General features: G+C 39.7%; 1 protein-coding gene and 1 long non-coding RNA gene across 2 annotated transcripts in view; one reads left to right on the top strand and one right to left on the bottom strand.

Moving 5' to 3' along the window:
- The window catches only part of LOC134535077 (cytochrome P450 4C1-like), a 56,050-nt gene that overhangs the window by 11,377 nt on the left and 17,709 nt on the right, over positions 1-26,964 (top strand). Inside the window, exons 2-5 of the mRNA XM_063373932.1 lie at positions 10,511-10,716; positions 14,236-14,342; positions 16,740-16,830; positions 26,165-26,350. Of these exons, the coding sequence (XP_063230002.1) occupies positions 10,533-10,716; positions 14,236-14,342; positions 16,740-16,830; positions 26,165-26,350 (568 nt within the window). The 5' untranslated portion in view covers positions 10,511-10,532. The remainder of the gene's footprint in view (positions 1-10,510; positions 10,717-14,235; positions 14,343-16,739; positions 16,831-26,164; positions 26,351-26,964) is intronic.
- LOC134535080 (uncharacterized) lies at positions 19,431-24,643 on the bottom strand. The gene is made up of 2 exons (XR_010075573.1): positions 22,692-24,643; positions 19,431-20,448 (listed from the first exon to the last, which is right to left on the bottom strand). It is a non-coding gene; the product is annotated as an uncharacterized LOC134535080 (long non-coding RNA).

Genomic DNA, 26,964 nt, shown 5'->3' with positions numbered 1-26,964 from the left:
AAAAATAACAAAAATAAATGTTCTGAGCTGTTTATTAAGAGAAGCAAATGCATAATATCATTTTGCATTTTCATAAATTTATTGTTAATCTTTTACTGGACTAACACGCAAATAGCCATTGACAAGATGTTAAGTTGCGGGTATTTCTTTTCGTGACTATAGTTTGCTGTGGCAAATATTTATTTGGCTCACCAGTATTTCGGGTACGCCGTTGGCTTGTGAGTACGGAAGAAACAGCGCGTTCAACTTCCGAGCAAATCTAAAATTCCACCCGCAAAGCGCCTAACGAAGTATAAATAAAAACGAACCTAATAATCTCCACGTGCGACCCACTCACTGACTGATAATTCAAACGCGTGTTTTTTTGTGTGATTTAAAGAGATAAAAAAAAGTTAAATAACTAAAATTATGGTAATTTTAATGTCTTATGCGAAAACATTTTATGCGTATAAATAAAATTGTTTCTATAACATTAAAAAAAAATATTTAGGACAGAGTTATAATGAAAATTAAAGTATGGCCATTAATAGTAGAAAATTTAAGACAGCCCACGCTTTTTTTTTCTTTCATTAAAATTGTTTTGTTTATTACTCATTAAAAAATACATTATACGGAATTGTTGTTTCTTTCTATCACTGTTGAACAAATTACTTAAATTTAAATTGTATTTTTATTAATTAGTTCATAAAACAATAAAAACCTGTTTTATGTAGTTTTTAAAATATAATTTTATTTCAAGTCGCAGCCGTTTCATTATACAGTTTAAAATTTCGGTCTGCAAACTGAATGATTCTATAGTCGATGTTGCTGCTCCGGCAGCGAATTCTAGCGGCGGGTGCGAAAATCAAGTCTGATTCGAGTCCATAAATGTAGTTGAAAACACGGTTTACGTATATTTATCATGTTCGGCGTTATTCAAAGGAATTATACGTAAAATTTCGTGTCCGAGAATTAATTCATTATATAACTAATACCTACTTACTATTGTGATTAAAATTTATTCATGTTCAAAATAATGTACAAAAAAAATGGGAAAAATCCCGTCAAGCACTCTGATGCATTATTCATTTTCAAAGTTTGAGATAGCTCAGACTAAAAATTAACTTCGATAGTGTGACCTGATTTAAATAAAAGGAGAAAATTGGAATACATTTTCAGTCCATGTTGGGCCCATAACGGTACGTTCAAATCCAAACGTTTTAGTTTCATAATATTTATTTAGTTACTTGACGATTAATTGCTTAGTAACCGAGATTTAAAATGTGTGGGGGAAAAAAACAAATAGGTCATATGTAAATTAGTAGGCGATGCAAAATTTCTAGTATGCCACACCACAAAAATAAAGTGAACTAATTTCCACTGGTCTGTTTGCCTGATATATGATCATGCGTTACTTCTCACAATTACGAAACTACTTTTAAAAAAATGGGGTGTAGCTGTGTCATGGACAGGAGCGTAGCCGGGGGGGGGGTTAGGGGTTCAATCCCCCCCCTTTTAGCACCAAATCTTTAATTAATTTCTTATTCATCACTTGAACAAATTTCATATTAAAACTAATACAATTTTTACCATTACAATATTTAAATATAAGTACCGAAAGCTGCTAAAATAGCACTATTTTACACCTTAAAATCCATATTTTCCCGGGGGAGGACCCCCGGACCCCCCGCTTTAATACGGGGGGGGGGGGGAGCATGCTTCTTAACACCCCCCATACACAAATCCTGGCTACGCCACTGGTCACGGACACGGTCGTGTGTTGTACGTGAATACGTGTACGTAACAGGTGTGTGTGTGTGTATATATATAGTAATTTTTTATATATGCAATCTGACGCCAGCCGCCGGTGCTCCCTCTGGGCCGCACAGGCCGTTACGTCCCGACAACACTTACTCGAATTGCGTGCGCAACGAACAGCAAGCCGACCACAGCGCCCGGCCGGGTGTGGCAATGCGCTAGTGTGTAGGTAATTAAATAAGTAATTCCTCTTTTCAAAACCAAAATAATAAAAAATTAAAAGATACTGAAATAATGTGAAAATTGTGTCCAGTTGTAAAATAATCATGGAATATCAAATTTAACATGGAAGTCCAAAACTGGTCGTGGCTGTTTGCCCGCGCTACACGCGTCTAGCGCCAGTTGCCGTCGGGAGCTCACAGGGGTCGGTCGCTCTGCGAACGCAGAGCCTACAGTTTTCGCGCCACTTTTCCAGTTCAGAGCCATAGTCGTAAGTTTACCTAATCTTTTACAATTAGCTCTGCGCCCGACCCCACTCACCCGTACGTTCTTACGTGCGGCTCTTCGCTTAATCATTTAAATCCCAACAGGGATATTTCGGCATATTACGTAAATTTTATGTTCAAAGTACTCGGACAGCGGACTTGAGCCTTATGCATTTTTCCAGGCTTCGACGCCAGTCAATCGTTTTTTGATAAGGGCTTCTGGCAAGCCTTTAGTGTCATGGTGTACTAACACTTTAATAAACGGGTTTTCGATTTAGCTAATTTTGACTGTGTAATATATGTAATTGAAATCTAACCTAATAATAACTTTGTCAACCTTTAAGACGCTACTGTGACACTAGTATAATTTTCATCTAGCCAAGCTTATGCAAAATCTGAAACATTCGTATTGTAGTAGGTTAAGACTGCAATCATGTTTAAGAACGTTTGCTCGTATACTTTTGCCATTGTATGTTTAACTTCAATTACCATATAAACATGTATAGTTGCAACTTATCAGTTCTACAATAATTTGCTACAGCCTTCGTTTTGTCAGTATCGGTCTCAGGATAGAACTTTATACACGCGTTTGCAGCCTATCCTGTTCGCGCGCAACGTCAATGTGTCCAACCGATCGTGAAGCGACGGTCTGACGACAGACTCTGCCAGGCGTTGGACAAGCAAGTGTATCAAGCAGTAATAAATTACAGTGTTTTCTCAGTCTTTTCCCTTTTATTTCAAGACGTCCTGGGTGGCCTAAACAGCCTAGGTAGTTTAAACTAACGACGCAATCCTGCCTGCAGCCACGAGGTCATTTTCAATTCAATATTTATTCTAAAACTAATCAGGCAGCGGGAGTGGCGTTGATGAGAGCTAACCATTGAAACTCGAACGTTGTAGCTTCTCCGAGTCAAAAGTTACGCTAAATGGAAATCTCGAAACGCAGCAAAATGGCCTCAAAATGGCGGCGCTTCCCCCCTCCACCGCGCGTGATGCCGTCACAGTCCTCACTTGGCGTAACGAATTATTTGATCCTTTAGCTATCCAGTGGCGTAATTGAATTTCGGATGGAGATGATAGTTATGTAGCTCCAACACCAAACTGTATCCCCCGAATTTTGTTATCATTAGTTTTTTGACGTGACAACGTTTAATAAATGCGATGAACGCCGGCTGCACGCACAAAAAATTGTCCCGTAACGCTCATTGTACCGTTACGCTGTGTCCCGTTACGCTCATTGTACGCTTGCGCCGCATCTATCTCTCTTCCACTCGATTGGAACAACCATCGATTTGACTTTTTCGAGGCACATTAAACTTAAAACACTCCCATTCGTTTCCTACTTTTCCTATCATCGTCCTATCCTTAACAGAATAACACAGATTGGGAGAAGTTAAATAGCAAACATGTATAAAACGTTATAGTTAAAATAATCTCTTCGTTAAAGTAATAAACATATTTGAATTAATGAGTGCAAATAAAAGTAAATTTATCAATTAAATTGTAGATTTCATTTCACTCCTTCTTTGTATCCATACAAAATAGTGATAATTCAATAAAAATGATTCAATTTGATTCGTAAAAGTATGCAATCATTTCATCAATGTTTTGTTATGACGTTGTCACGTTAAACTTTCGTCCGTAAACCGACTTTACAGACAACCAATTTTTTTTTTTTTTTTCCCCACTATGGAAGCAATTTTAAAGGCGTATTTACGTAAAAAAAAAAAAATATATAGGTCTCGGTCTCGGCAGTTAGAGTTCCCCTCCCCTTCAATGGCGGGAGACAGCCTTCACCGGGACCACGCAGCAGCGCTGGTGTTGCTGCTCTCCTTGGCCGAGTTGTCTGCGCCCGCGCAGGGGCGCTCGGCTGGCCGCAGTCTGGGTGCCCTCGCCACGGCTCTTCTTGAGTGGGGGGAGGAGGGGGAAGCCTACAACTCACGTAGTTTCGGTTCCCTACCACCTTTGAATATATATACTGTATAGAAGTCGCGAGTGGATAGGATTTACTCTACGTCTTTCAGAAGCGTATGATGAGCAGCTTGGGAACTTCACCGCTGCAGTGCGCTGCCGTAACGCCCTGTATCGTCTTAGTTATTATTTACACGTTAGAGAGCAGCACTGTCGCCCGCTGTCATTCCCCGCACCCCCCATCAATCATTCACTGCAGCTCAAGGTCGGTCAACGGGAGGGGGAAGGGGTGTTTGAAGAGTTCGACACTTGTCCGCTAGGGACCACCACAAGTCGATGCCCTAGAGATGGTGGCGATTGCGGCGGTGAATTAACCAACTACCTACAAAACGGTATTAGAAATTTTAACCTGGGCTGGCGACTTCTATACAGTATATATATTCAAAGCTACCACGTTCGTGCAACTTCGGATTTCTCTCAAAAATTGAAATTTAAAAAAAAAATCGAAGGGTTAGGTTAGGTTAGGTCAGTCACAACATGCTTGTTTTCGTTTGGAAACTTCTGATTTAGCGGCTGAAGTGGCGTTAATGCCAAAACGCAAAACTTCGGATATCTTCGGAAATTCTTGCAGGGAACCGAAACTACGTGAGTTGTTGGCTTCCCGGGGGAGGAGGGGCGGGCCAGTCACAGAACAAGGAGGGAGATACAGAAGTGCGACTCTTACAGCAGAAACTGAAACCATGTTTCGCGCGACATGTGACGCTATCTGTCGGTTGGGCCCACAACTACCAGCAAAACAAACTCGGGATAAAGGTTCTAGTATAAAGTTGTCTGTTAGTAATGTTAATTTATCTACTGGAAGACTAATTACTTAGTAAAAAAAATGATTTCGTTTTATTTTTTTTCCTAACCTAACTAAAAACTAAGTGTATGTGGGAGGGGTCTGGGTTATGGAGAGACTCTAAGTGCGTCTCAGTCCGAAGCCTATACGCTCTAATCATGCAGGGTTTAAGCCATGCAGGGGAGGAAGCATGCATCATGAGCTAGGAGGGAATTGGCCAGCCATGGCAACGTTTTAGCCATGACTATATCTATTTTTTTTATTTTTTTTCCTAACCTAACTTAAAGCTATGAGTGTTCGGGAGAGGTCTGGGTAGGGAAGACTCTATTTGCGTCTCTGGCCGACAACTGTGCGAAAAACACTTAAGGCTGTTTTGTAATAAAAAAAGATCATGTTACGTATAAATGAGTACGAAATGGAAACATTTCTGGTTTGCCATACCTCAAAATATGTAACTACCAAAATTGAGTAAATTAATTTTCACTGGTTTGTTTGCCTGATAATAGCTTATTCATTATTTCTCAAAATAAATGTAGCTTATGTTTGCAATACATTATGAAAGCCACCATCTAGCGGACAAACCCAAAACTGCTTCAAAAAACTAGGTCTCAGTTTCTGCAGTTACAGTTTCTCCCCCCACGGGACCAGCTATGTTCTGTCGGGCTGCAGTTCTGGCGACCCTCCCATTTCAGGTCATGATTTTATATTTGTATTAATCGCTGATCAACTTTTAGACTTTTTCAAATGTTTAACTTTCACGAAATTAAAATATATATACAGCGCATACGTTTTGCACAATAATCTGCCAGCTGCCAAAATTACATTTTTTAACGTTTTTGGGTTGTACAAATAAGGGGCATTTAATTTATTGCAGAACTGAAACTTTTTAGGTTTAACTGCAATGCCACTGACTATTTCATGATATGGTTTGCATTTCTATCACATAAACTCATTTCATGTTTTTTGGCTGTCAAAATCGTAACAAAATTTTAGAATTTTGAAATGCCAGGTAAAATGAATTAATATTTTCTGAAAGAAATTCAAACCATTTCTTGAAATAGCCAGTGGCATTGCAGTTAAAACTAAAAAGTTTCAGTTCTGCAATAAATTAAATTTTCCTTATTTGTACAACCTAAAAATTAAAAATTAAATTTTGGCAGTTAATTATGCAAAAACGTATGCGCTGTATATGTTTTTCATTTCGTGAAAGTTCAACAATTGAAAAAGTCTATAAGTTTATACGTAATTACTGTAAATATAAAATTTTGACCTGAAATGGGAGGCACCCCCTTAACCAAAAAACCCAAGTTACGTAAAAGATCGCTCTTGGACACGGCTGCAAACGAGTTGGTGTAAAATGTCACTCGTCCTTGAAGACGGCTGTTAACAATTAGTGTTGAAACGTCGGGCGCACCATCAGGGACCTGTCACTAGGTACTAGGTACTAGATACCGCCCGTACCAACATCAGAATGTCATTCACATTCAGAGCTGAATTATAAATGATCATTAATTATGTGACTTGTGGACAATCTGTGATTTTACTTAATATAATTATTTTAACTCGTACAATATTTCATTGTTCAGTTAATAAAGGCGCGAATCAACAAATTTTACACCGTCAGGTTGGAGTTTTTTTTAATCGCGCTCGTTAATAGATCGTTGTGTTTTGCATATGCCTGTCTAATACATATATATTTAAATAATAAAATATTTTCATAGCTATTAAATAATGTGTAGCGCCTAGGTGTAAAAGAATGGGGAGACCTCGGAAAACATTTATGTTTAAATACCAATTTTTATGTTGATTTTTTTTTGTGTGGACTATGTGTGTTTGAATCTAACGGTGATTCTTGAAGGCACTTATTAATGGGTTTTGCAGTGTTTGTAGCTACCACTTCAAATAAAGTCAGTTTGCGTGTATTGCATTAGATGGGCATTTATGTAAATTAATATTGTGATTTTACGAGCCAAAGATGGTTATGTATTTTGGGACAACTAGGTTAGCCTTACATTGTTTTAGACCACCAATGAACACCACCTTCCATCTCTAATATAATCTTATAAAAATCCTTAATTATATAATTTTTAATTAAAATTTGTATCTGTATTAAAGAAACCGAGATGCTGAACCCGAAGAATTCTAATAATATCCAAGATCCTGATGATTCGGGACAAAACTAAATTTATTTAGTTTCATGCTGTGTGGTTGGTAGTGTGAGAATCATTGGCGACAGATTTCAGAGGAAATAAATGAGGGATTGTGTCTAACCTGTTTGCTTCTATGTACACTCCTTGGTCGTGGCCCCAGCCCAGTGACGGGATTCCCCGCCCGGCCGGGTGACGGCGGTCAGACAGCGGCGGTGTCGGCCCGGCTGTGTCCCGTGTGTTTCCTCGGGGTGCTCCACACCTCACCCCACGTGTCCGCCGCTGTCCCTGTCCGTGGTCGCCAGCACACATGAACAAACACCGCGTGGTGCTCCGCAAATGAAAGTTGAAAAAGGGGCACCACTGGTACTTATTTTGGCAACTGTCAGAATAAATGCCCAGTTACGTGGCACAGACTATACTTCCAGTACAATCAGCGGGGACCCTGCCAAGTTGCAGAAGTCGTAAACGGTACCTACAGCCCATAGTACATTAATATAGGGGGGGGGGGAGAGTAAACCTCGGAACGAAAGGTAGTAAGCTACAAACTTATACATTGTTACGAACGCGGACAGGACCGCGACACGCGCCAGGTTCGTAGGTGGCTGGCGGCCTTGCAGAGCCACTGGCGTCACGCGCCGTCCACTGACTTAAGGCATTCCACGCATGTCAACGGTCCTCGTTAACCCCCCTTCCCACCCCATTCCGCTCCCCTCGCACCGTCCCGCCTCAGGCCATTGTCTGTGACCCTTTTGGTGGCCTGGGAATTCTGCGGGTTTCCCCGGGGCCGCCGCGCGGAGTGACGCGAATAAACACCGCCTTTCTGGACTTTTCGGGCGTCGGGGCGTTCCACGGTGACGCGACACTTCCAACCCCCCCCCCCCCCCCTCCCCACAAGTCGGTTCCAGAAAGTCAGCCAAGAGTATAAAAGCAGCGACGTCGGCCTCCGCGGTCTCCCACTCGGGGAGTGATACCGGCGATACCCGTGCTATCAGCGAGAGCGCTGTGAAAAGGGAAAGTGACCCTTGCCGAGCGAACCCGACCTTTCGGAAGGCGATACCTGCGAGAAGGCCTGGCGAGCCAGTCGGGTGCGACGAGCGATAGTTGATGACTGTGCTGCGGCGCGGTGTGGGTGAGAAGTCTCATAGAATCTCGTATTCCACGCGGGACAAGACATTCAAGGTCACAAAAACATTTTTTTTTTTTGTATATCATGATCCTTGCTCTTAATGAATTTTAAAGTCACGAGAAAAGTCGTAGGACATAAAGTTCTCTACAAATTTTACTTTTTATACAATTAACCCTTCTTGAGATAGAGATCGTACAATGAGCGATCATCCGCATGTACAACAACGCAAGGTTCAACTGTAGATATAGTGCTTAGTACAATTAATAAAGTTAATTACTCACTTAAATTGTATAATTATTAACAAACGTTAATTATTTACTAATAAATAAATAATTTTCCTACATATTATTTGTAAACAAAATATCTTCTTTGCCAAGATGAAGTTTGTAACTGGTGAAAACCCCTTGTAAACTGAACCGGTCTCAACTATGGAACATCTGATACTTATAATAGAAAAGGACATATTAGGGGGCCTTCGTTTTAAAAATAATATACTTACTAATATGTGTGTGTGAAGAATTTACGCATTTGAAAGAAAGATACTTAATTTATATCCTACTTAAAATTTAATTATGATAGATTAAAACATAATTTAAATGTGTTTAAGCTATTTCATTTTAATACCTTACATTTAATATAAATTATCTAAATATAATAAAAAAATATTTTAATTATAAATATTTATAAAAATTATATATTATTAAGTAAAGAATTAAGGTATTTTAATAATTATAATATTTTAAGTGAGTAATTAACTTATGAAATTCGTACTAAGTACTTGATTCTACAGTTGACCTTGCGTTATCTACAAACGGCTAAGCGCTCCCCTCTCCTCACGCTCTATCTCAAGATGGATTAGATGTATAAATTATTTCCTAGGATCTAATTTATAGAAAGTTTTATGTTATAAAACTTTTCTAATAACTTTAAAAGTCATTTAGAGAATATAAAACAAAATATTAAAAAAAAAAATGTTTTTCGGACCTCGATGTCAAAACAAAAATTTCGTACAGGTTTGTAGCTCATTAACTTTCATTCCGTGATTGAATCCTTATTTGATTGGTCTGCCACGTGTACACGGCCGGTGCCTCTAAGTGCAGCGTTTTAAAGAACTGTATTTTTTGGAAGTGACAGTGTCTGGGAGGGTTAGGTATCGCCATCTTGCATTTTGATACCGCTTGCAATAAAGCTTCCGTGATTTATTTTTATTTTTATTTGACACGGCACAGGAATTAGCTGTAGCTATTTGTTGAAGTCAACACTTGTGAACTTGTGTGATCACCATAATAGTTGTGGTCGCTCAAGTGAAACAATAAGTTATTTCTACTTGGAGCTTATAGACTACATCCTATTAGTAGGGGCATGCATATTTCGCGAAAAGATTCCTCGATTAGCTGAAAGTTAAAACACTGTCACATCGTCAGTGTTTCGTGATTGGGTGTCTTTCTTTCAGGTTAATGATGATTTTTTACAACACCAATCACAGTGATTCAGTGCGAAAGCAAACTCGTCCTGAGTGGCTCGGTCAAATAAGGCAACGACTTCTCTCGCAGACGGCCGCCAAACAAAAGGTAGAAGCCGCTGGTGCGGGTATACCTTGTTGCAGTCTAACAGGGGTTCAGATTTATTCGCGAAAAATGCCTGCCCCTACCTATTAGTAAATATGTGGTTGCAACAAGGTATAGAAATTCCTTCAAATTCCAAGAAATAAGGTAAAGAGTTCTGAATTATAATCACAGCAAAAAAGAGGAAGAAATCCAAGATGGCGGCGGATAAATTCCTTTAATCCCGAGTCGTGCTTGTTGACCATCCAGATGTTCAGGTGTCGTGTCGCCGTGTTGCAGGAGTGCCGCGAGCTGCGACAAGATGGCGGCGGATAAATTCCTTTAATCCCGAGTCGTGCTTGTTGACCATCCAGATGTTCAAGTGTCGTGTCGCCGTGTTGCAGGAGTGCCGCGAGCTGCGACAAGATGGCGGCGGATAAATTCCTTTAATCCCGAGTCGTGCTTGTTGACCATGCAGATGTTCAGGTGTCGTGTCGCCGTGTTGCAGGAGTGCCGCGAGCTGCGACAAGATGGCGGCGGATAAATTCCTTTAATCCCGAGTCGTGCTTGTTGACCATCCAGATGTTCAGGTGTCGTGTCGCCGTGTTGCAGGAGTGCCGCGAGCTGCGACAAGATGGCGGCGGATAAATTCCTTTAATCCCGAGTCGTGCTTGTTGACCATCCAGATGTTCAGGTGTCGTGTCGCCGTGTTGCAGGAGTGCCGCGAGCTGCGACAAGATGGCGGCGTGGGCGGCCGCGTGCGTGCTGCTACTGGTGCTGCTCCTGGCGGCGTGCCTGTGGACGAGGGCGCGCTCTGCGCATGCGCGGCGGCTGGCGGCGCAGCTGCCCGGACCCCGCGCCCTCCCGCTGCTCGGCAACCTGCGTGACGTGGGCATGCTGACCCTCCGGCCGAGCCTAGAAGGTTTGCAGTGTAGTTGGCGGGGAACAAGTATCGGACTCAAAATATCTTCCGATTAACTCCATCGAATGTTTTTAATCAGGTCACTCTATCAAAGTTCATTTTCGGTCTGAGCTACCATGGCCCCCACATTCGATTACGGGCCCTGGACACAGGATCGGAGACATTCCCCCCACCCCCTTCCCGCTAACACCTCAATTTTACAGTCACGGGCTACATTATGATTGCATGGTTATTTCTTACCTACACTCTTTTTAGAATGTTATTTAACCTGAAAATACAGGGTATAATTATTACCATTTTGTAAGTCCAAACTAAACTTTATTTATAAAATATTCAATAGGTTTTTTTAATTGGTCTGATGGCTGGCGTGTCTGGCTGGCGGTAGATTGGGAGTGTGTGTCAGCGGCGACGCCACTACAATGGATGGGAAGCCTTCATTTCACAGACGAGAGAGCCACACCCGAAGTTCCCCGAAGTTCATGCTCGCTTTTTTTTTTTTTTTTTCGTTCTATCTCATTGTATAAACCGGTGTGGCATTCAATTTTGCGGTCGATTAGGATAGGTCAACTACATTATAAATACTTTAAAACATTGTGGATAGTTGGTTATTTTAGGTAAGTATAGCTACGTTAAAAAATACTGTAAAATCATTTTATGGTTGCTTAGCAAATAACTTTTTAATATGTAGATCTATCAAGGGCTAGGAAACCGTTTACATTATTTCACAGTATCTTTAATGTAGTTACCCTAACCTAATCAACCGTCCACAATGTTTTAAAGTATTTATAATGTAGCTAACCTAACCTAATTGACCATTAGTTATCATGAGTTACAATGACCAAAAAAAAACCGAAGATGCACGATCGCGCGTTTGGCTCTCTCGTCTGTGAAAAGAAGGCTTCCCCCAATGCATGCATTAGCTGTAGAATGGGATGACGTCAAAAGGGGAGGGAGATGTGTACATAGAGTAGCATGCTGTATGCCAGTTGTAACGGCCAGAAGGGGAGACGGCAGGGGAGAGGTAGAAATGTCGCAGCAGTGATTCTATGGAATCCTCGTAATGCTGATCGTGTTTGTCTATCCCTCAGTTTTCGTAACAGCTGCCATATTTATTTTATTTTATTTAAAGTATGTACATACATTTTATTGATTCATGTGGTAAAGAGTTGAAGATGTATGCAATTAACTTTATAAGTATCATTCATTTTTATGTGTATAGGTTGATTGAAAATTAAAAAAAAAAAAGACGTAAAGACTTAAGAGGATAGCTTTATAAGTTTAATTTATTTTTGGTAGATATGTGAACACTGTGATTTGAAATGTCAAAGGACTTGTGAGATTGACTTTATAAGTATGATTTATATTCGCCTGGAGTCTTTTTTTTGTTGTTTTTTCTTTTAATTTTATTCAGCTGGAGATTGTGATTTAACATCGTGCCTCAAAATAATTAAAAGGCAGGAGTAGAGAAGATGTGTTCTCAAACGTCACATGGGAATAAACCGCCAAGAGAGGCGTCAAAAGAATGCCAGTGAACGGATGCGATATTACAGAGTGCGGAAAAAAAGGCATATTTTTAATTAGATATTGTTCTCAATATTATTATATCTTGTTAAATAAAAAAAATACTGATAATTTATCTTTATCTATACCTAACAAACAAGTAGTTTCACTTTTGTGATGCATGGGATCCACGCACACATTATTTCTGCAATGTTTAGCTATCTCTCATGATAAGACCACCGGACAAAGTGCAGGGGTTGTCCAGTTCTCCGCGGAGTGAAAACATGCCAGTTCAGTGCCCTGCTCAAAAAAAATTGGTTGTCTGTAAAGTCGGTTTACGGACGATAGTTTAACGTGACAACGTCATAACAAAACATTGATGAAATGATTGCATACTTTTATGAATAAAATTGAATCATTTTTATTGAATTATCACTATTTTGTATGGATACAAAGAAGGAGTGAAATGAAATATACAATTTAATTGATAAATTTACTTTTATTTGCACTCATTAATTCAAATATGTTTATTACTTTAACGAACAGATTATTTTAACTATAACTTTTGTACATGTTTGCTATTTAACTTCTTCCAATCTGTGTTATTCTGTTAAGGATAGGACGATGATAGGAAAAGTAGGAAACGAATGGGAGTGTTTCAAGTTTAATGTGCCTCGAAAAAGTCCAATCGATGGTTGTTCCAATTGAGTGGAAGAGAGATAGATGCGGCGCAAGCGTACAATGAGCGTAACGGGATAAAGCGTAACGGGACAATGAGTCATCCTTTTTCGTGCCTGCAGCCAGCGTTCATCGATTTATTAGACGTTGTCACGTCAAAAACAGCACTATTAAAGATGCAGCACAGCCCTGCTCAGAAAATGACATCATCATATGAGTAACCACTAATTACAAGTGTATGCGCATGCTTTGGTTCATGTTATGTATAAATTAGTTTTCTGTTTAGCGTTTCATCATTTAGATAGCATTCAAGTTCACTTACTAACATCTTACCTACCTTATCAACAAGTTTATTTTTGCTATGGTTTTTATGTGTGATGTTAATGTAGATAATCTTTTGGTGAGGCTAAGTGTAAAAAAAAACCTTTCTGCTATCAATAAAGATAATAAATAAATAAACAAACAAACACTTTTTTTAAGATCGCGTCTTAAACATGACAGTAATAACTATGCAATCCACAAGCCATCGGTTTCTGTCTATATATTTTTTTTTGTTCAAAACATTAGCTACAATACCACTTAAAGAACATCGAATACATTATCCAGAACGAAAGAATGTCATGCCATAGGGTATTAAAGTTGCAATTTTTTTTAATTTGCAATAAATTCCTTTAATTTTTTTAATTAATTAGACCTGAACTGAAGAAAATAATTTAAATAACATTACTACTCTTACGCCAAACTTGTTTCTATGCTTTGGAGTGTGTGTTTCCTGGAATTAATATTGCAAAACTACTTTCTTGGTGGGAAGAAACAAAACTTGTTGGTTCAAATTAAATAAATCTTACACTGCTAATGATTTCTTCTTTTTATAAGACCTATTTTAAGTTTTTTTGGACGTTAATAGCGGCGAACTTTGCCGTTAGGAGTTAAGTTGCACCCAAAGCTTGCCGTTACTGTAGTTGTACAATAATGTCGAATCAAAGTATTGAAGTAGCTTGGCTTCTGGGTTGTAGCCGTGTCCTTGGCAAATAAGTCACCGACGTTTCAGTAGGTTCCAGCAGGTAACTGCTCCCTGATGATGGCGACTGCAATGTCGAGCGTTACGTCGGTAAATTATTCGCCAAGGACGCGGCTACAACCCAGAAGCCAAGCTACTTCAGACAATGGCAGTGAAAGCCTGCGAACATTAGAACCAAAGTATTGTTCGCGGCAGCATAACTTAGCAGAGGTTGAAAGTGAGTCAGGTTTTGAACTGGGGGGTTGGATCGTCTCCCCTGTGGGATGGTCCGCCTGGGGAACATCACACTGTGAGCCACGTGCCTTTGTTTTCGTGCGCAGGGTTCCTGGAGAGGGTGACGGAGTTACGCAGAGCGCACGGGCCTGTCTTCAGGATGTGGATCGGCCCGGACCTCTTCGTCGCCGTGTGCGACCCCAGCTCGTGCGAGGTGAGCTGTGACGTCACACGAGCCACCCGCGTCCTTCCCCGCGCGGGCAAGCCCCTCCGCCGCCACGACCCAGGGTCGCGGAGTTACGGACTCGTGCGCAATCAACTTTACAAGCATCATTCTTTTTTGACGTGATAACGTCTTATAAATAGGGACCGGAAAAATTCGCGGGTTCAATGACCTGTAGGATGAACTCCATAGTTCTACCTACACCCGGTCAAATGTCACCCACTCATTGGCTGCTGTCTTGTGAGACGTTCCAGCGAAGCAGCCTGTGATTCGATAAAGCTTTGGTTGGGTGTTTCTCATCGGTCCAGAGTCATCCAGAGAGTTGTGAGCCAATAGCAGAGGCAGCACTGAGGTATAACGATTTGTATTTTAGCCTATCGCGAAATGAACTCGCGAATTTTTCCGGTCTCTACTTATAAAGTGATGTACGCCGGCTGCACGCACGAAAAATTGTCACGTTCCTCCTGAGACAAGCGTGCAATAACCGGCCAACCACCGTGTGAGAAAATCTTCTATAATATCAAACAGGGTTTAAGGCGGGCTTTTTAACTAATTTTTCGTGATTATTTTTTTTATTACAAATTATTTAAATTAAATTTGCAAAAACTGTAAATAATATTTGAAAATTAAAAAGTATGCAATTTTTCATCAATGTTTTCTTATGACGTTATCACGTAAAATTATCGTCCGTAAACCGACTTTACAGACAACCCCCCCCCCCCCCCTTTTCTTTTTTTTGTGAATTGTGTTATTGAAAATGTAAATAAATTATCTCTATCTATAACTAATAAGCAAGAGGGTTCACTTCTTTCACGGGTGGACTCCACGCAACACCTTTAATTTTATTGTATTGTAAAGTTGACCGAAAGTTGGATGTTTGATAACACCTCAAGCCGAGTTATCTTAAAAGTACTAAACTCGGTAATTTACGAACAGTGGTGGTCTTATGGGAGCGAAACTCATTAAAAAAAAAAAATTAAAAAAAATCCTATATCAAAAAAAACTGGAGCGATATCAAAAATTAATCTACTCCAGACCACGCCTGACTTTCGAAGTAAGTTTTATTCATTTTGTGAAAATGAGTAATTCTACAATTTGTTTAGTGTAGCTGTCGTGTGTACATATTTCTTTAACACTTCAAGGCTTCCGTTAAAATAGCCTTTTAGGGGATATTTTTATTTTTCACGTGTAACATCTGAAGCTCTCGGTATGCTGCATTTGATAGAAGTAATTTCGTGAAGGGAACGGAAATGTGTAACCATAACCACGGTGCTGCCATCTGTGGCGGATGGCGCGAACCAAAGTTCACAAAGCCAAAGTATAAGTTTCAATTTTTTTTTTGTTTACTTTTTAGTGAACTTTAACTAGATGGGCCGTATTTTGATAAAATTCTTCGTCGAATATCAAGTCCATAACCGGGGTTTAGTAATTTTTTTTCTCTCAAAACATTATCGCTTTTATCGGAGCCGTTTCATTATAAAGTTCAAACTTTCGCTCTCTCGAATGATTCAACAGTCGACATAGTTGCTCCGGCAGCGAATTCTAGCGGCCGGTGAGGAAACTACGTGTTATTCACATCAAAATATGTAGTTTGCGTGTGGTTTTGACCCTCGGCATTAATTCAAAGAATTTTATCGTTAAATTACGTGTCCGAATTTCGTATTTGCAGCATGAGTACACGTGAATTTGCTCATCACCGAGGTTATGTGTTACACAGAGGTGCCCCCCCCCCCCAAACACTATGACTCACCCCCCCCCCTAACCTAATGATGCGCCCCCCCCACCGACATTTTTTATGCCATTTTCTCAATGATTTACTCAATTATTTTATAATATTGTACTTTTTTAGTATTATATTTTATCACATTTTGCATTAATTAAAAATGATTTTCTAATAATAATTTTGGTCATATATCAGGTAATATTTCCATCCTGAACCGACAGATGCCAAACTGCTTTTGTTGAGGAAAGTGCGGGGGGTTGCCAATTTGATTTACAAGATCCCTTTCAGTTATCAAAGGACCAGAAACGTATTTTCACATTAGAAGCTATAATTATGTAAATAATATTTACATTTTTCTCGTATTTTAACTACCCCCCCCCCCCCCCCGGAAATTTTAATGACGCAGTCTGCGTCGTTACCCCCCCCCCCCCCCCTTGTGGGCACCCCTGTGTTACTCATCTCTGGCGAGCACTGAAAGACTCGCTCACGTCTCTATTTTATATTTCGGACTTGTCGTTCAACTGGGGGGGGGGGGGGGGGGGGATATTCCACTCTGCGGTCAGCCGCCGCTCCAGAACTGGGGATCCCCCGATGACTTGTGGCCGGTGTCCTTCGTGGCTCAGGCTGGGCAAGCTTCAGCAGTGCTGGTTGTACCGGGCTTGCAGGCTATCCTGAGCAGCCAAGAGGCGCTCGACAAGGCCTTGAACTACAGGTTCCTGTTCCCGTGGATCGGCCGAGGACTGCTCACCTCAACAGGTACATGTTTTCGGAGGCCCGACGGCCAACGCACCCGCCTTCCGCCCCTCCCAAATGTGCGCCCTTTAAGGGTAGATTGGGAGTCTGCTTACAGATCTGTATAGTCCAGAGCCCCGCCTTACTGAAGCTACCAGATCCAGAAAACATGTCCCCTCCACCACTACGGTATCCATAGTGGCTTCTTAGGAACCTGTAGACTGAAATCCCCACATGGGGCTGTATGCAGGTAAGGGTTCAAGTCAGGTGCTTTCACAGTCCAGCAAAACCAACACCATGATATATATATACGTCCATTATATGTCCTTTATATGCCATTATATATTGATTATGTGTCCATTACATGTATTTTATATATTGATTATATTCCTTTATATTGATTATATATCCATTATATTGTCACGATCCACCTTCAGAGGGGGGGGGGGCGAGAATCGTAGCTCTTTACATAGAAACAACTCGCTTGGCATCAACTAGTCTTAACTTCATAAAATACTTTACTGTACCTAGGATCATAGGTTCGTCATCCCGTACAGGATGTCTGGTGAGAGCTGAACTAAGGAGATTTTGCAAAATAACATAATACTTAATTAAAATTATTTTATTCTTAAAGTCAAATACTCAACATCATTTTAAAGAACATTTAAATAGCGGGATTACAATTTAAAACAATAATCTCTTTACTTCCTTAACGATTGAACGACCTTACAAGAGAGAGAATGAGAGAACTTCACTAAACACTTCCCTAGTCCTTCCGAATACCTCAAATCATAATTAATACTTAAAATTAAAACAAAGATAAGTCCATACTCACATTTTCCGAAAAGCCTTTCTTGATCGATTACTTAAAACTAACGTAGGGGCCTCTCCTGCCCTTAAAATCCGAACGAACATTACATTTTAAAAAATTATAACTAAACGACTAGTGACAAGGGCCATTGCCTCCGCCCGAAAGCTTGAAGATGACTACATTATGACCTAACTTAAATTAAACGACTCGTGGCCTCTGGCGTCGGCCATAGCTTCCGCCCGAAAGCTTGAATTCCTACATCACGAACGAACTAACAACTCGTGACCACAGGTGAGACGCATAGCCTCCGCCTGAGTGAGCCCCGAGTCACCACTCACTTGCGCTTCAATTCGCGCGCCCTGCCGCGCCTACCATAACAAAAGCTCGTTATTGAAGTCAAATTTACTAAACAACTAACTAGAACATCTGGGAAGACTACCCCCCCTCTACCCCAATGTGCAGGCCACACCGCGCGGCTTGTTACGACAGCGCGCCCCAGTAACTGCGGCCCGTGGCTGCGCCAGCGCGCGGCCAAACAAACAAACAAAATTCTGCAAGCCCGCAGCGCGCCGCGCCGGCCCCGTGCCCCAATTACATGGTCACGCCACTTGCGCTGACGAGTGAACAGAGCAGCCAGCCCAGAGTCCCGTCAGTAAAGTCCCTAAATTTGATTTCAACAACCCTGCAAAATTTCAACCCGCGACATAACCCTCCCCTCACAGAGCTCGAGCCCCATCGAGCTACCTCAAAATTACAAATTGTCTTTTTCCATTAAACCATAACTATAAATTCCTCATTTCACAAAAATAATAATTTTCTTAGTTCCTTGCTGTCTGAACATACATCTAGATTCTGCATAAGATTTATTTTAAAACAACAAGTATTCATAAAATTAAATGTAAAACTTTTATCTGGTTTGTTCTCACAGGAACCTTCAGAGGCTCGAGTTCTCAATTCTAAAAAAATTGTTCTGTTAGTGAAGCTCTCTTTACAAATTAAATTACTGTTCTTAGTTTCTCAGTATTCGTTAAACAATGTGCAAATTCTTGATAATTATTATTTTTTTTTTTTTCAGTTTCCGTTTATTACCATACTTCTTTCGTTCTTCAAAAAAAATTAAGTGTCCTTACAGTGTTTCAATTAATTAAACTCTTATCTCGTGAAGGTTGGTGCAACTCCTCGAAGTCAGTGTTGTCGAGAAGAGTAGCTCCCTGGGCTGGCCATCAGCAAACACCACTCAACTCCAACAGCTACTGGACTGGCTTCCAGGGCAGCTCACAACTTCTCCCCACATCTGCTTCGGAGTTGTGCCATCCTCATCACGAACAGATTACAATTCTGAAACATCATCAACAGGCATTACCATCACGCCTGACAAATACAAAACTAACTACTAAACTGCAATCGATGGGCAAGGATGTAAACACACAAAAAAAATAAAATTAATTAATTCAACTGCTAACATAAAGTATCCCACCCTTAGCATAATCTAATCAGGCAAATAATTTGATAGGAAAAACTTAAGGAAGGGAAACATGACCTCAAATGATTTTCCCTAACTCTTGAGTCTTGATCTTCTCTATACAGCAAATAGTCCCCACGAAGTACCTGGGTTGAAGGTCAGTTCACATGACCCACCCATAACCTTTCTACTCTTCTTTTCTTCTGGGGGCAACCACAATGCCCACCAATCTCTCTCCATGGTGCCGAACCAGCTATCCCATGAGAGTAAACAACGTAGTCAATAGAAGCGCAGAGGGGAAACACCAATCTCTGGCTTGTCGAGTCATAAAACTGCTTTATCTTCTTCTTCTTCTGAGTAAAAATATCTGACTAACCTTGCTTCTATTCTTCCAAACAGTAAAAGTTCATCAGGTATCTTCATGAAAGAAACATTCTAACTAATAATTCTTCATTTTTCTTCTTCTTTATTTCTGTTAGTTGTAATAGAAGGCCATGTTAGGGAGGTTATAGGGAAAAAGAGTGGCCAATTCCCACCCCATCACCCACCTAGATCATGACTAATTAACTTTTAAACTTTCTATTTCAAACAAATAAAAAAAAACATTTTTTTTTATTCAAACTTTTAAACTATAATTACTTTTACTTCATAACCTCAAAAGCTAATCAATAATTCTAAATGAAATTGTGATTTACTGCATCCTTGTTCCATCCGATCTGTTTGTTTATAACCTTTCTTGTAAAGTATAAAATTTTCAAACATTACTAATTCAAAAAAAAATTAAATTCTGGTGTCCTTTGAGTTACAATTAACTTTACTATTTCTTAGCTTGAAATAATTTAAGTTTTCAGAACTATTTCATTGTCTAATTCACAACACTTAAAAATCAACTCAAAACAACAAATCATCAAAATCAATAAGATCATCTGACCTACCTATCAGTACTGTGAACTTGAACTGTTCGTACACATTTATAATAAGCTATTGTATTTAAATTCCAACCTAAATAAGGTTTAAAAAAAAACTACTAATCCCTCTGTAAATTAAGAAAATTAACTTTAAAAATTAAACTTAAGGTATTAGTTCTTTTTGACAGCTACCACAACTCACTAGTTCCATTACATTACTATAACCTAAAAAGTTCTGTAAATAATGTTTATAACAAAAAAAAAACTCCAGTTACTGTCTTCCATAAAAAAAAATAAAACTTTACATGACCTTATTAATCTCCACTTGTAAGTCCATGGCTGCCAGCTTTCTCTTCTCTTGAATCTTCAGTCTTGGCTCTTGTTTCAGTGATCTTGTATCTTGTCTCTCGAACTCTTGTCATCTTGTAAACTGGACTGCTGCTCAGCTCATCTTAAGGAATCTGTAACAGTTTCAAAAATACATGTTAATTTAAATTACATAATTCCTGTTCTTTGGTCCTAAAAAAAAATTGTATTATTAGTACACATTACCCTGAAACAACATTATTATTCATTGTTTATTACTTAAAAAAAATGCTTTACCATAAAATCCTTTTTTGTTCTTTTCATTAGGCCTATTTATTTTCCTTCTTCTTAATTAAATTCTGCTTCAAATGTTAATCTTAACTTAAGACCTACCATCTATTTATTATTCATTACCTACATTATTTATGTTACCCTAAAATTCCCATAAGTTTCTAATACTTCCTATCAAAGACATTCTCTCTAAAAAAAAAATTTACTTGTGACTCTTAACTTAACAAACTTAAAAAAAACTTTTACACTAGACTTAACTTATTATTCATTCTTAGTTACTAAATTTCTATTTGTAAACTTTAGTACTTACAAACAAAAACTGCCTATTTCTCTCTACCTCTTAATCTCTTTCAATTATTACAATAATAATGTTACCTTGCATCTTTAAACTTTCTTCTTTTCAATTAAATTAGACATCTCATAACAATAAAAATTCTGCCTATACTCTTCTTATGGGTGTACAAACCAACAACAAAATTTCAAATTCTCAAGTTTCCTTATATTTAAATTATGCAATGCACATAACCTCTGTGGTGCCTGTACCCTTTTAGGCCTACCACCTTCTCCTCTCACAGCATGACAACTCTTATTCCTCGGGGTCTGTATTCACTGTTACAAATCAAATATCTCAAAAAAATTAAAAACAAATTTATTATTTTAAGAAAACAAAAATTTACATTGAATTTACTATGGAGCCTGGAAATCTTAATGTCTCACAGCAGCTAACATGACTAAATCCCATGGAACCCCAGGTTTACCTAACCTGTGCCCAAAAATTTAAGCATACCAGGCTTTCCCTGCACTGGTTTTACAGCATCACACACTATTTAGGGCCCCTGATCTGCCATCAGTCCCAAGGAGTTTTCCCACAACCCCTCTACACAAGCGCCTACCGCATTCCTCTCAATTGGCTATCGGTTTTACGGCATTCTTTTGGGATCCGACCATCAAGTTAGGGCTAATCGAACACTAAACCTCCATACTTCCAAACTAATGTAAATCAATTAAATTTTCTCTGTAATTTCTTAAAATCCAAATAAAAATTATTCAAACATGCCCAAGAAACTTTCAAAAAAAAAAATTCATAATCTTATCTTCAAACCCTTAAAATAAAAATAAATAGATTACTCTGTTTTCTCCTTAATAACTGTAAACTGTCAACAAATATCATGTCGTAAATTTTAACTATGCTTACTGACTCTTAATCATAAAATCTCATTTGTCCTAATTAATAAACAACCGATTTCCTTAAAATCTCACTGTATCTCTCACACTCAAACTTCACTGGCTGAATATCTCAATAAATTCAAAAACAATTATCTAAACTCTTAAAGAAACTCCTCCCCAATTATTCAAATTACTTCACCTTATTTTATTTCATTACTTAAAACACCTTACTCAAAAAAAATTAATTAATTATCTAGCTATCTTCCATTATTATTTATTTACCGAACAAAACTTTCTCCTAAATTAATTTAGTAAAATTCAATTTCACATTAGGAAAGTACACTAACTCTCTACAGCAATGTTTCTCATTTCCCTCCTTCCTAACTGAATCCAATCTTACTTAACCTCCATGGAATTTACCTCACAAAATAACCAAAAATTTCACTGTAGTGCCTATCTGCTATAGGCCCACTACACAGGGGGCTCTAACCCCACCAACAAACTTCATTGAAATGGTACCCTATCCCATACAGGATAGCCACTTCGGTACTACCATGGGGAACTCCTGCCCCAAACTACTCACAACTCTCAGGATTCTCCTGACCCTTAATTCCGTAGTCAGCCCATCTCCTATGGTCTGCGCTACAATTCCCTTTCTTCCCAGGGACACAACGCCTCACCTTAGGGTCCCTCGCCCTAATGAAAACATTAATTTTGTCTCTCTGTTCTTTTGGAGTAAATTCCCTCTACACACAAAATCTAGCCTTCCCAGTTTTCTCAATGCTTATCGATTTTATAGTGTACCTCCTTAATAATGTTTACAAATCCCAAAAAAATATTTTTAAAACCGAGGTAGAATTTAACTAACAAAAACATAAACAACTTACAACGAAACACTTCTAGCCTATACATCATACACTTCTTAAATTAAATTACTTACATACTGAAAGTTCCTCTTCTCCTAAAACACACTTAAATTTAAATTTATTTAACCAATAGTCTATTTTCTTATCGTTAAGTTACCGTACAGCTGATCAAAACAAGGTCACGGCCTGTCCACGTCTCCGTATGAGCCCGTGACGTCACCGAATTCCATCAGGTGCGCCAACCCTCGCTTGCGGTTCCTCCGTTCTCCGCTAGGTCTCAGCACCTCCCCGTCACGTGTTCATTCTGCCACGTCCACTGACGTGTCGTTCTGAAACAACTCTCAACATTTTTCTAATTAAAACAAAACATCACTATAAATTCTATAACTCTCTTTTACATAAACTCTCGTTTTCTCTTTAATTCCTTTCTAACGTTTATCCTTTCCTCGACTGATTTAATTCGTACGTCTCGTCTCCTACGCGCACGAAAACAAAACAAACTTCTCTTGAAAATAATTCCTATTTACGACAAAAAACTTTATTTTAAATTATAATTCTCTTAACCTACAATCTTAAAATGAACTTCAATTAAATTAAACCACTTGCATTATCTCTAATAAGCATTTAACTTATAACGTATTCTCCTCACGTAATAATCCCCGATATAAATCTACAATAAATTCAACGACTTAAAACAACTTATCACTATAAACTTTATCCTTACAAGTATCCTCAAATAAACATCTGTTACGTCAAAAAAAAAATCTCAAAGACTTCCTCCACTATAGACTAAAATTCCGTAATCCTCTCCTCAAGTAAACTCTTAATAACCTGCTATCAGAAGCTGAAACTAACTTAATAATAAACATAAAAATCTACCTCTCTCTCTCTCCAGAAATAGAACCTATCCGGCGAACTCTACCATTTCTGTCACGATCCACCTTCAGAGGGGGGGGGGCGAGAATCGTAGCTCTTTACATAGAAACAACTCGCTTGGCATCAACTAGTCTTAACTTCATAAAATACTTTACTGTACCTAGGATCATAGGTTCGTCATCCCGTACAGGATGTCTGGTGAGAGCTGAACTAAGGAGATTTTGCAAAATAACATAATACTTAATTAAAATTATTTTATTCTTAAAGTCAAATACTCAACATCATTTTAAAGAACATTTAAATAGCGGGATTACAATTTAAAACAATAATCTCTTTACTTCCTTAACGATTGAACGACCTTACAAGAGAGAGAATGAGAGAACTTCACTAAACACTTCCCTAGTCCTTCCGAATACCTCAAATCATAATTAATACTTAAAATTAAAACAAAGATAAGTCCATACTCACATTTTCCGAAAAGCCTTTCTTGATCGATTACTTAAAACTAACGTAGGGGCCTCTCCTGCCCTTAAAATCCGAACGAACATTACATTTTAAAAAATTATAACTAAACGACTAGTGACAAGGGCCATTGCCTCCGCCCGAAAGCTTGAAGATGACTACATTATGACCTAACTTAAATTAAACGACTCGTGGCCTCTGGCGTCGGCCATAGCTTCCGCCCGAAAGCTTGAATTCCTACATCACGAACGAACTAACAACTCGTGACCACAGGTGAGACGCATAGCCTCCGCCTGAGTGAGCCCCGAGTCACCACTCACTTGCGCTTCAATTCGCGCGCCCTGCCGCGCCTACCATAACAAAAGCTCGTTATTGAAGTCAAATTTACTAAACAACTAACTAGAACATCTGGGAAGACTACCCCCCCTCTACCCCAATGTGCAGGCCACACCGCGCGGCTTGTTACGACAGCGCGCCCCAGTAACTGCGGCCCGTGGCTGCGCCAGCGCGCGGCCAAACAAACAAACAAAATTCTGCAAGCCCGCAGCGCGCCGCGCCGGCCCCGTGCCCCAATTACATGGTCACGCCACTTGCGCTGACGAGTGAACAGAGCAGCCAGCCCAGAGTCCCGTCAGTAAAGTCCCTAAATTTGATTTCAACAACCCTGCAAAATTTCAACCCGCGACAATATACCCTTATACAAATTGCCGGACATGCTTCAGCACACTGCTACCCATCAGTCATCCAGGACCCCGACCCCCCCCCCCCCCCCCCCCCACACACACACACACACCCGCACACACCATCAGTCAGAACTGCCGCGTGTGAGCAGGGACGGTGGGTTGAACAGTCTTTACTGGTGGCCTGACGAACTGATGATGGCTTCCCATCAGATCGGACCGCGGGATCTGGAGCTCTCAGTCTGAACTGCCGTGCGCGGGAACGGCAACTCGCCAGTCCAAACTGTCAGTCCATCATCTGAGTGTCGTGGCAGACATCTTTGTTCATACTCTTTGGTTGCTTTTCTATTTATTTATTTTTTTAATTTCTAACATAAAGTGCTACTGCAGTTGCAACTTTCGAAGTTCCATATTCTAGGGATGAGACAATACGTTCAAACAGCAACAGCAACCGCAAGACTGATCCGTGTGTGGGAAGATTTCAGTTCAATCAGTTCGTGTTGAGGAGTCCCAACTGGGTGCTGGACTGTTGCGGTGATTGGGGGGGGGGGGGGGGGGGGGTGAGGTGTAAGGGGTTTTATTGTGCAGTGTGCATTTGAATGGGCTTTTACTCTCTCTCTCTCTCTCTCTCTCTCTCTCTCTCTTTCCGATGCACGATCTCTGCACACTAAACACTGGCTTTGTTTTGGCGTGCTTCGTTGCCAGATCTTCAACAACGAGAAAATAATAGTATCAACCAACTGAGTTATTTTTACACGCTTTATATTAGCTTCACCTGTATGTTTGTATGTTTGTAACCGACTCCTTTGGGTGCGATTTTGACCCACTTTAAACGGCCATATTTCATTCAAACTTTGTAGATTTAATCGAGGACCGATGACAATACACTAATTTGATAAGATTATTCCATTATTCAATTTGCAAAATAAGATTTTTGTCAATTTATACAATTTATCAATATGTATTTAATAGGTTTTGTTTATATCGCGCCAAATACAAACTGAAAGAAAAAAGTTCGCACATTGTAAAGAAAACCATTTCGCTTATGTGCGAACTCTTTTTTTTTTTTTTTTTTTCAGTTTGTCTTTGGCGCGATATAAACCAATCCTACTAAATATTGTGACATTTAATTAAATGAAAAGTGAGAGTGGGTCAGTGGCGTAGCCAGGATTTGTGTATGGGGGGCGTTAAGAAGCATGCCCCATTCCCCCCCCCCCCCCCGTATTAAAGCGTGGTCCGGGGGTCCTCCCCCGGGAAAATTTGTATTTTAAGGTGTAAAATAGTGCTATTTTTATCAGTTTTCGGTACTTAAATTTAAATATTGTAATGGTAATTTTTTTTATTAATTTTAATGTGAAATTTGTTTGAGTTATGAATAAGAAATTAATTGAAGATTTGGGGAAAGGAGGGGGGGGGGGAGGTTGAACCTCTAATCCCCCCCCCCCTGGCTACGCCCCTGGAGTGGGTCATGATTATTGTCCGTGCATCACGCCGTGCACGAGCGACATCGGAGATTGCTTCCCGCGCAGGCGCCAAGTGGAGGAAGCACAGGAAGATCATCACGCCCACGCTGCACTTCAACATGCTGGAGGGGTTCGTGGACACGATGAACTCCAAGGCCCGCAAGCTGGTGGACAAGCTGGCCAGGCACGTCGGCGGAGGGCCCTTCGACATCCAGCCCTACGTCACCCTCTGCTCGCTGGACGTCATCTGCGGTGCGTCGCGGAACACCACATAACTTAGAACTGTCATAGCTTATAAAACTTGGAAAAATCCACGTAACTTAGAAACACACAACTTAGAAAAACACAACGCAGAACCACAACACTTAGAAAAACACAACGCAGAACCACACAACTTAGAAACTTCATAACGTAGAAACTCATGACTTAGAACTATCGCAACTTAGAAACACACAACTTAGAACTGTCATAACTTAGACACACGTAACTTAGAAACACACAGCGCAGAACCACACAACTTAGAAACGTCATAACGTAGAAACTCATAACTAAGAACTGCCATAACTTAGAAACACACAACTTAGAACTGTCATAACTTAGAAACACGTAATTTAGAAACACACAACGCAGAACCACACAATTTAGAAACGTCATAACGTAGAAACTCATAACTTAGAACTTCAATAACTTAGAAAATACTAAGTTATGTGTTTCGAAGTTGTGTGTTTCTAAGTCTGCCCGAACACGCCCGAATATTCACCTTCGGCCAACCTCGGGTTTATTTATATATATATATATTTATATTTCGCTGTTTATTTTAATGTAGCTATATCAACCTAACTAACCGTCCATAGTGTTTTAATGTA

The sequence above is a fragment of the Bacillus rossius genome, chromosome 8 (assembly GCF_032445375.1).
Source record: "Bacillus rossius redtenbacheri isolate Brsri chromosome 8, Brsri_v3, whole genome shotgun sequence".
NCBI lineage: Eukaryota > Metazoa > Arthropoda > Insecta > Phasmatodea > Bacillidae > Bacillus > Bacillus rossius.
Note: the sequence above shows the minus strand (reverse complement) of the source record. Positions and strands in the feature narration are given on the sequence as shown.